This window comes from Cloeon dipterum, chromosome 4, assembly GCF_949628265.1.
Source record: "Cloeon dipterum chromosome 4, ieCloDipt1.1, whole genome shotgun sequence".
Lineage (NCBI taxonomy): Eukaryota > Metazoa > Arthropoda > Insecta > Ephemeroptera > Baetidae > Cloeon > Cloeon dipterum.
The window spans coordinates 29,548,237-29,559,303 of NC_088789.1; the positions used below are offsets into that span (position 1 = coordinate 29,548,237).

General features: G+C 38.3%; 1 protein-coding gene across 1 annotated transcript; it reads right to left on the minus strand.

Moving 5' to 3' along the window:
• Positions 1–8,905: 8,905 nt before the first annotated feature.
• LOC135943730 (putative ankyrin repeat protein RF_0381) lies at positions 8,906–10,750 on the minus strand. The gene has a single exon (XM_065490391.1). The coding sequence runs from the start codon at positions 10,748–10,750 to the stop codon at positions 8,906–8,908; it is 1,845 nt and encodes a 614-aa protein (XP_065346463.1).
• Positions 10,751–11,067: the final 317 nt, after the last annotated feature.

Here is an 11,067-nt window from a genome sequence, read left to right on the forward strand (position 1 = left end):
GCAAGTTAATTCTGAAAAATTTTGGTCTTTGAAAATTATACCAAAATTGTCCATTTCATAAGGAGTCCAAGTTTGGCTTTGCAGCTCGGAACCTATACATGGGTCCAAAGAAAAAATAAGAACAGATTCTGTGAAAGCTGATGAAATTTGCAATCTTATATATAAGTGGAAATAGATTTTCCAGCACCATCAAATTTTCTGGTAAATTACTGAAATGCTAACTTAACTTAATGAGAAAAAGAAAAATTCGAGAAAAATTGTTCAAGCAGGTGACTAAAATTTTGCTGGGGATCTTCATCAACATCTCATGAAAAGTAAAAACATTCGTGAACGCCGTTATCGGGTTGCATGCAATATCCCAAGTGTCCACCTGGAAAACCCGATAAATTCGAATGTTTGTATCCAAAAACAATAAATTTGCACATTTTTAGACTCGTCATAAAGGTTTTCTAAAATTGGAGCATGTTTAAAAAAGTTGTGGAGTTTTTTAAAATTTTCAGAATTTTTTTCGGAAAGTTCCGAATTTTCAAAATTGGTGAACATGAACTCGTGATACGACTCATTATCAGTCATCGGCCAGGGAAGGGGTCGTATCGTAGGTATTGCGGTTATTTTTGGATGACCAAAACCGCAAAAATAAAACCGCAACCGCACCACTACCGCACCGCAACTGAAAAAGAACTCCATAACCGCGGTTTTGGAGTGCGGTTTGCGGTATTTTTTTCCAAAACCACAACCGCGCAGGTCTCTAGTTCAAATCTCAAAGTCAGCAATTGTGCCTGAGTATGGGGTTACGAGCTTCAAATAACGAAATAAATAAATGGAATTATAACATTAACAGGGTGGTTTTATTTTAAAATTCATCTATACCTACAAGCGCACTGCTTTTTAGCCGTGGGCAGTTTTATCATGGCACTGGGAAAGGATAAATTCTGAATTTTAACGATCAGTATTCTAAAATCCGGAGCGTTTCAGGAATTTTCTGGATCGACCGGCGCGTAAAATTACGAGCCGAAGAGAGAGCTCGGCTGATGATTTATCACCGCCTGGTTGCGTGTTGCATACGCCCTTAAGGAAGCTCGCTGCAGCAAGCGTGGCCTGCCATATCTATATTTGTATTTCCAGAAGCAAGTTTGCAGTAACAAGAAATTTATGTCAAAAAGGAAGGATCAAATAATTTAAAATAAAAAATAACATGATGTATTTCGTACATGATTTTCAAATTTATAAAATGAGTTTCAAAATTGTCCCTTCGCATGATAAGTATGTGAACTTTGCAGAAAATTTCATAGCGATGGTTTTGTTCCCTACAAATTCTACTTCAGAACTCGGGAAAATGTGAATTTTTCAAATTCCGCTTCATTTTGAATTCCTAATCTCGGGTTCTAAGCATCAGATTTACAAAAACTATCCACTATATGTATTATTTATAGTTATGCATGCCCTCAATTATCTAGTATACACCTTTAAAACGCAAGAGATAAAAAATTAAAATAGTTGACCAATTTGAGATAGAATTCACAGCTCTAAAATAATTTAATTCGGCTCAGCTGTTTTTTCTGTCCTATTTCGGAAAAGATTTAGCGTTCTGTGCATCCGTCCACTTGTTTCCTGGCCAACTAGAATAGATGCGCGGGTTAATTTCACGCGTTCATAAGATCAATATCACATGATGAAGGAAGATTTTTTAATTAATTATTGGTAATCCATGTTTCACATTCTTGTAAGTTCATTGTTTTCTGTATGAATGAATTTATTATTAAACGCATATATGCGTGCGACACTAATCCTATACAATCAATTCTTACAAGTCTTCGCTGCTGTTCTTAAACTAATTCTTTTTACTACACATTTCAAAATATGGTATTTTTCACACTGTTCTCCACAAAATCTACATTTACAAATCTCCTGAGGTTCATAATGGTACATCTGAGTTGCACAGAACAAATAGTGATATCCATGGCATGCAAATCGAGTAAATACATGTCTATCTTCAAAATTCGGCACCCTCCAATTCCCATTCATCATTGTTTGAGTTTCATAAAATGCATCACAAATCAAGCGTCTATTCATAATCTTTATGTTAACAAACTTCTTATAATTATCAGTTTCAGGGAGATCATATTTCATTTTAAGATCTGTAGCTAAAAAGTTTAAGTCTTTGGCCACCAGTTCATAGACGTATCGCGATCTATTGTATTTAGAGATCCCCAGCACTTTCTTTAGATATCGGGTTTTAACTCGCTCTAATGTTTCAAAATCATTAATAGTAAGATAAGGCCAAATAACTTCTATGCCATAAGAGGCAGTAGGAGAAACTTTTAGGTCAAAGAGTTTAACTGCCGTTTCAATGGAAAGTTTATGCAAGTTTTTAATACTATACGTTGCCATAAAGGCTGCCCTCGCTCGTTTCTCCACATGCCTACCAAAGGATAATCCTGATACTTGAAACATAACACCCAAATAACAAAATTCAGGGACAAAATCCACATTCACACCTTCTAATACAATTTTCTCATTCAATGCATAACGACCTCGTCCCTTATTTCTAAATTTCATTGCCTTACATTTATCTAAGTTCAACTGAAGACTTCTAGTTTGTAAGTATTCCTTTACAGCCACACATGCATCGCACAAATCACTCAGTGTCTCACTAGTCAGCACAATATCATCCGCAAATAAAATAGCTTTAAGTCCAGGAATATGATTAATTACCTCATTAATATCATTGATTGCAAGATTAAAAAGAAAAGGAGATAAGCAACCACCCTGACGTACTCCATTGGACTGCACAATTATTTCTGACTCAGTCACACCGTCAGCAATTCTTAAAAAATTTAAATCTAAAGAATGAGCTAGATATTTGAGTTCCACTAGTGACATTTTGTTTGACTCAACGATTTTCCTGAAAATTATAATTCTATCCACCGAATCAAAAGCTTTCTTAACGTCTAAAAACAGCGCAATTTTCATTGTTTTCTGTAATTATAGCTTTTATAATTCGTTTATCGAGCTAATATCTCGCTAAAAGTACTGAAGTGCTATGGTCATGTTTATTACCAATTTATTATTTGCACTTTAAAATTTATAGCAGAGCAGCTTATGCCTATATAATAGTAAAAATTGCTTTTTATCTCAATTTTAGAGATACAAGATGGGAATATTGAAAAATTAAAATATCAGTGATTTGAGGTTTGTTGAGAAAGTATAGAGTGTAATATCTAGAAAGAAAATATAATATAGTTTATGGTTTTAACAATTAAAAGATTTTATTGGCTTTACTATAACATCATAATCAAAAATGTGCGAGCAATTTTGAATCAATTACATTTAGATATTTCGGAAAGATGCGAAAGAGAATGAGAGCAGTTATTGATCTCCATGAATTTGTAACAAATGTTTTCTCATTTTGAGTGAAAGCGTAGATTTTCAACACATTTTAATTTTTCGTGCATTTAAAATGAATTGTTCTGATGTGCTTGCAAAGAGATTGTTTGGAAATTAACTGTTTTTTACATGCATCACATTCAAATTCAAGCTCCAACAAATTGTGTTTCTTAGCGAGATGGTTAATCAAATTAGTAGTGAAAAGGAAACTCTTTGGGCAGTGGGCACAATGCTTCAATTTGGCCTGGTTATGCATCCTGTTAGAATGCTGTTTCAAGACACTCGCACTTTTGTAGTGCCTTTTGCAGGGTTCACATTTGAATCCGAGAGCTTTGTGCTCCAAGCCACCCCTTTCGCGATTTCCATGTTGTCTTTTCATGTGGTAATTAAGCAGAGAAGATATTTGAAAGCTCCTTGGACACTTGGCACATTTGAACAAAGTTTCTTTGCACTTTTTCAGGTGCGATTGGAACAAACCTGAACACTGGAATTTGTTTTTACAGCGAACACATGTCAACTTTCTAATGTGTCGAGCGAAATAACCGACTGACACATCTAATTTACATAATCGGCAGCGATTTAATTCGTGCACACTTTTCACGTGGATGGTCAAATCATTATTGGTTGGGAACATTTTGCTGCATTTGTCACACTTAAATTTCTTTTCTGTTTTGTGTTTCCTAGCAACATGTTTTTGTAGATCAGATTTCTTTCTTGTTTTGAATTGGCAATATTCACAATCAACCATTTTTGCACCATCAGTGTCGTGAAGAGAGTCAAAATGAGCCCTCATTTCGATTTTAGTTTTGAAATACGAGACGCAGCCTTTGAAAGCGCACTTGACTGGAAACTCACTGTGAACATGACGAACATGACAGTTGATGTTACCATTTCCAATGAATTCCTTGCTACAAAATTCGCATTTGAATATTTTCCTCTCTCTAGGTTTTTCATGCACTTCTTCTTTGTGTTTTTCTCTTTCCTCGATTGTGTGAAAATATGTGGCACAATTATGGTTTTCACATCTGATAGCATTTTTATGTGTTTTCTTTACATGCTGTGACAAATCGTACGAGAATGAATATTGTTTACCACAGTAAAGACATATTTTCTTTTCTGAACAAATTTTGGGCTGTGTCTCAGCTTCCAATTCAGCCACATCCTCTTCACTTTCGGGCAGATCAACTTCTTCCAATGGCACCCAACATTGCTCTATATTTCCCTCTAAAAACACAGTTGTTAGAAAAAAAACATTAAATAAATCTCATTTTTACCGAAGTAATGCTTCCGCAGCTCTTTTGCCGCGTCGTCTAAATCCAAATTCCACCAAACCAAATTCTCATCTGACATGCCACTGAATTTCCAAAGGAACCTTAGGGGGAATTCTTTAAATAAAAATAAAAGTTCCTGGATTCCAATAACTCACTCAGCTTGCCAGAGGCAAAAGTAGCAAATTTTGTCCTCGTCTTGGATTTCCTCAGCCAATTCGTATTCGCAGACGTTCAGAAACCAAGTTTGCAATTTCTCCTTGTCCACGTGGACAGCGATGACAGCGCCGTCTGCCGTTGGGCACTCGCAGATCAAGCAGAGCGTCTTTTGAAACGACATTATTTCAGAGAGACCACCTGAACCTGAATGGAAGGTTCCTGAAAGGTGGCTAGGTGATTGCAGCGCCGCTCCAAAGGTGGTTTAGTTAGTAAATTCATCACGCGATCTGTGTGAAAGATGTGGAACTAAAAGTTTATATAAAACTCGTGCGAGTACGTTGCCACCCGCAACCTGGGCGGAAATTAAAACGGTCACCTCAATACTGAATTATTTTTTATCTAGAGGATTAAATAAAATTTTGTCAGAAATTGCATGATCACACACATATATTTCATAGCATTTTAAAAATTAAAATTGTTACAAATTAAAGAAATGAAAACCAGATTACCTTTGACCTTAACCGAAGAATATTTGATTTGGCTTTACAAGAGAAAACGTAAAGTGTACACTTTTTATTTTCTTGGTTCATCGCCGCGTAGTGAAAAGAACATAATAAGACAGTTGAACTTTGTCCACTTGCTATTTTCCAGATTTAAATAAAAATATTTTCACTATTTAAATGAGTTTAAAACAATATTTTGTGATTATTTCTTTTTCGAATAATAGTCCAAAAATAAAAACTGATTTTTGCTTCTTTTTAATAAAATATGGACTAGAAACGTTTTGAATTAATTCTAGACTAAATTAGCTACAAACCATCAATTTTCACTGTACGCTTATGCAACCTGCACTATAGCAATGATTGGCGGAACAGTCTACATAAAGCGAAAAGTGACTAAAAGGTTACCGGGACGATTAAAGTGGAATGATAGTGGGCAACAATTGAAAATTATTTAAATTGTTGGATGCCATAAACAATTGATCGATTAACAATTTGTTCAACAATTTGCAATAGTAAAAAATTACCTTCCTACAGCAAAAATTCAAATTTTGCCAATTTTCTCCCAAATTTATAGTGCTCGAAAACATTTTCTTGGCATATTTCGATTCCTCTCGTCGAGATCTGTCCAACGGTGTATGCCACTTATTGGGGAAACTCTTGGTTTTGAAATTAAATCGGATTTCAAGTAAGGAGACAGCCACTGCCATTTGAAAAGCACGGTAACTTTCCAAAATAATACCGTGCTTCTTAGGTCAATTTAGGCTTTAATCCTAAGGGATGAGTTTATGCATTGCCAACAAGCATTTTCCAGGCTTTTGCAGTACCATTCCTCTTTAAAAATTTGAAATTTTTAATAATTCATTATTTATTTATGATATTTAAGTAAAAACATATTCCATTGTTTAATTTAAATTTAAGTACAATTTAATACATTATAACAACAAAAGAAAATGTAACATAAGTACTTGTAATGCACTACGTATTTTTTGTGTGGTAAATCTTATCATTTTCTATAACTCTAATGTGCTTCAAACAATTATTTATTTGTTATATTTCTATACCAAAAACCGTTGATAATAAAGTTGGGACTTTGAACTGCATTGAAATAGCCCTCCCCTCCCTGTATCCACTAAATGCTCGCAACTTGGTTTGATACTATAAGAGAGCGTCACAGAACGATCAAGAATTCGAAGGCAATCGGTTTTGGAAACGATGGCTGAAAAATACGGGACGAGTTCGACTTCCCTGGAGGTCACCTCTGCAAACAGTTTATTGGAGGCGCTCGAGCTGGACAGAATCATCGCCCGCCTGAGGCCCTGCTCCTTCGAACGGCCCTTGAATGTGTCTTCACTGGCAGGATTGTCTCGTTCCAAGCGGGAAAATTTAATAAGAAGACTTGCACGCGTCAACAGCAACGTGGAACATGAACAAAAAATCCCGAGGTCGAGGCTAATCGAAGTAATGATGGCTTTGGTGCAGCAGCCGATCGATCGCATCGACTTCATGACCCCAACAGCGGGCGTCACCGACCCCACATTTCAGGCTTTCATCGAAAAAGCTGCGGCCAGCAGCAGCCACTGCCTTCAAACGCTGAATTTCAATTTGATCGACACGAAATCCTGGTTCAGTCGCGTACAAGCCTCTAGGCGATTCGCAAATCTGCAGGAACTGCGAGTGCCGAGCTTTTTATTAAAAATAGAAGATTTCAACATTGTGACGTCGGAATTTCCCAATTTGGTCGTCCTCCAATGCAACCTGCACGAAACCCTGACCCCAGGGTCGGTGGAAAGAATGCTGCGGCGACTGGAAAACATCAGAAATTTCATTTTCGACGTGGTCAAAGAGGGCGAATATTTTTGGATTCCGAATTCTCGCAGCGATGACGAACGTTGCTTCCCCTACAGCCGGCTTTTGGCGCAAAACCTGCCTTTTTTATCCACCATCGGTTGTGATCTGACGAATTCCGCTCAACAACAGCGATTTTATCCTGAACGAGAAACGAGAATGTGCCACGTCCTGGACGAGCAAATCGCAGAGTCGCTGAAGGGCGCGAGTGGGCTGAAGCACGTGGTGGTCCAGCGGCGGATGCACCCCAGACAGGCCGAGTGGCACTCTGAAAGCGCCGAATCTCTCTGCGTCGTCGGCCTGCTCAGCGAAGACGAGTGGAAGCCGCTTAACAGGCTGAGAAAAATCAAGTTTCTCTACACAATCGACTGCTGCCCCGCTGGCAAAATGGCGACCAGGGGGCTGGCCACCCTGCAACATTGCGAACACATTCAAAAGTATTTGATAAGAGAAGACGCGGCGCCGGATATTCGTCTTTTCATGACACTCAACCCTCTCCCTGTTGTGTTGGATGGAATCGTGGAATTACACTTCTTTGATTTGCCAGAAAATCTGAACAGAATTGTCGAAGTGATGACTGCGCCGAATTTAGAAAGAATCCACATCTCGTTTAAAAACCTGCAAGAGTCCAGTTTTAAATGCTTGAAGGACGCCACGAGAGTTTTGCAATTTAGACACGATGTTGCTCCACGGCTCAAGATTTTTTTAGGTATAAATTTAATGATAGGAATGTAAAGAATTATTTTTATTCGTTTATTGCAGTTCAGATATTTGGTCGATTTGATCCTGCTGATGAAGATGTGTTGGCCGATTTTTTTGGAGTCATCTGCAATAAAGGGAGGGCCCTTAAAAAGTTCCAGGTCTTGGACTTGAATTCCCCCAAGCCACTGCCAGCAACAGATCAACGGTACTAAATTAATTATTTTCTTATTATGTCTGTTTTCACGCTGGTTTTTGCTGTCTAGTGAAATTTTGCTCATTATATTGCCATTTATTTTTTTTTTGCAGTTTAAGCCCAAGGCAAATTTGAGAGGGAACTTCAAGAAATGCGCTGGCAGACTTTTTGATGGGCTTCATCTATTATATAATAAATTTTGAATTTGTTTGGTGAAAAACTGTAGTTCAAGGAAACAACATAATAAAGGCCATTTGATGTAAAAACAAAATTAATAAAATTCGTTTCTGGGTAATTTCCATATTTTTACTTAAAGCGTTTTAATTAAATTATAATTACAACAATACGCATAATAAAGCAAGCAATTTTTTGTTTTTTATTTCAATAGAGAACAAAATTAAAAAATGAATGAAATGCTGAGGTACTTGGGAGATTAAGTTAAAGATGAAGAGCTGAATATTTTAATCGTATGTTAATTTTAAAACCGAAATTAATTAACTAGAAAATAAAAATTCATGATCACCACGTTTGCTATCGTTGAATCTAAATTAATTCTACGCGAGATTTATAAATTTTACTAATATTGATTAAAATTTTTCTAATTATTTTTTCTTTTAATAAAAATTTGGAATAATATTATTACATCTGGTAAAGCACAGTGATTAAATTAAATTAATTTTTTAATTATAAAAGTTTTGTACTTTAATACCATTGAATTTAATGTTTATTAAAAGAGGAATCATTTTGCCTCGTGCTTAAAGGGTTATGGCATATTATTTAACAAATAAAAGCAAACAAAACGCAGTACAAATATTTTATGTTTTATTTAAACAAATAAACGACAACATTTATGGTGATGAAAATGCTCGTAACGAACGGAAGAAAGACTTAAGTTTCCAGTTTTCGAACGAAATATAGGACTGCGCCGTGCGATCAAAAGAATCTTTCGCGTTGAAGTCGATTCCTTGCTCGACCAAAAACTTGCAGAACTCGAGATGCCCCCAAATTGCCGCGACGTGCAATGCGGTCATTCCGTAATTGCCCAATTCGTTGATCATGTCTTTGTTCTTCTCGAGGACGAAACTGGCGCTGAGCAGTTTTTTTCGAGTGGCGCAAAAGTGCAGGAGGCTGTTTTGTGCCAACTTGACATTTAAGTCCGCGCCGGCCCGCAGCAACTCGTCAGCGCCGACCAAATTTTCTTCGTCCAGGGCACAGTGCAGGGGGGTTTCGAGACATCTGTTTCTTTGGTGCACGTCCACCCTTGTCTCGGTGGCAAAGTACTCAATAAGTCCCACCCCGTATCTTTCGTTGCCCACGGCGAAGTGCAAAACACTGTTGCTCTGTTCAGGGCTGAGAGTGTGAGGGTTGAGGTCCGCCACTTCGCACAGGAATAGGCACATTTCTTTGTCCGCGTGCTTCGCGGCCAAGTGAAGAGCGTTTTCCCCCGAAAGCGTTAGCTGCTTGGCCAGTTCTGGGTCCTTGAGAAACAACAATTTTACGCTTTTTAATTTATTTTCAATCACACAATGGTGCAGCAGGTTGAAGTGGCCTGATTTTACTCTAAAGTCGGCTTCGTATTTGATCATCTCCTCAGCGACCTCAATATTTTGGTTAATCAGAGCGACGTGAAGAGGGGTGTAGAGAAACTTGTCCATTTTGTTCAAATCCAACCCCAAGCCTACGAAGAAAGCGACGAGTTGTTTTCCGTAGAATTTGTTGCAGCCGACGTAATGGAGAGCCGAGGTTTTCCTAACTCGGACCAAAGTCTTGGCGTCGACGCCCTCTTCAATTAGCCAGTGGCACATTGCCATGTCCGCGGACTCAGCTGCGATGTGAAGAGCGTTTCGGCCACTGTAGTCGAGCTGTTTTACCAGGGAGTTGTCCCTGCTGTGCACAAACCTTACGCTTTTGAGTTTATTTCTCTTGACGCAGTAGTGCAAAAGGTTCGTGCCGCACCTCTCCACTTTGACTCCAAAGTCCAGCAACTGCTGCGCCAATTCAAGGTTTCCTGCCGAAAGGGCCAGGTGTAGGGGCGTCTCGCTCAAACTGTTTTTGGCGTAAACGTCCAATTTCAAGCGGAAGACCAAGTACCTGACAATTTCTCTCCCATAATTAACGTTCAGCACAGCGCAGTGCAGTGCAGTCATTTTGAGTGCGTTCACAGATCTTACGTCGACGCCTTGTTTGACGATCCACTCGCACATTTCCAGGTCCGCAAACTCGGCCGCAAGGTGGAGGGCATTATTACCTTTTGCGTCCCGTTGTTTGATCAATTCAGGATCGATTGCGTGCATAAGTTGAGCCATAGTTAAATTGTTTCGTGTTACAAAGAAGAGCAGCAGGTTTGTTTCCCCATTTTGAAGCCTCAAAATATTCCTGGCGAGGCTAAAGTCTCCTGCCCTGATGGCGTAAAGGACTGGATCCTCGCCGTCAACGTCCTTTGCTTCTGATAAATCGAGTCCTTGGCCCAGGAAGTGCGAAATAATTTCCAGTCCGTGTCTCATATTCACGGCAGCGAAGTGAAAAAGCGATAGGCCCAAATCTGTGGTCGCTTCGGGGTCTTGGCCTGCCTCCACGAGCTCCAAGCACCTTTTTAGGTCTTCGGATCTGGCCGCAATCATTAAAGGAGTAGCACCCAACTTTATCTTCTCGATGAAGCGATCCAAGTCTTTCTCACCCGTGAATGAATTCATTTTCTGCAAGGAAATTTTAGATTTACCTAATTGTAGAAAAAGTGTTTATGACTTACAAGTTTTGAATACTTTTATTGCCTCCAATGGCTCCGACAGTCGTCTCTTTCTTCGTTCTCTCAGTTGAATGGCAACAAGAGAGTGAGAAGAGGCAGTAAATATATTTCTATTTATTGGTGTTTGGTAAACAAAAACATTAAATAAATTGAGTTTGCGCATTCGGTTGCAAACAGGGGATTTGTGTTTTTCATTTTACAATCCAATTTTAACTAGGGTGAATTTAAAAAAGAACTTTCTCTTGGGTCGTCGCTGAGATTTAG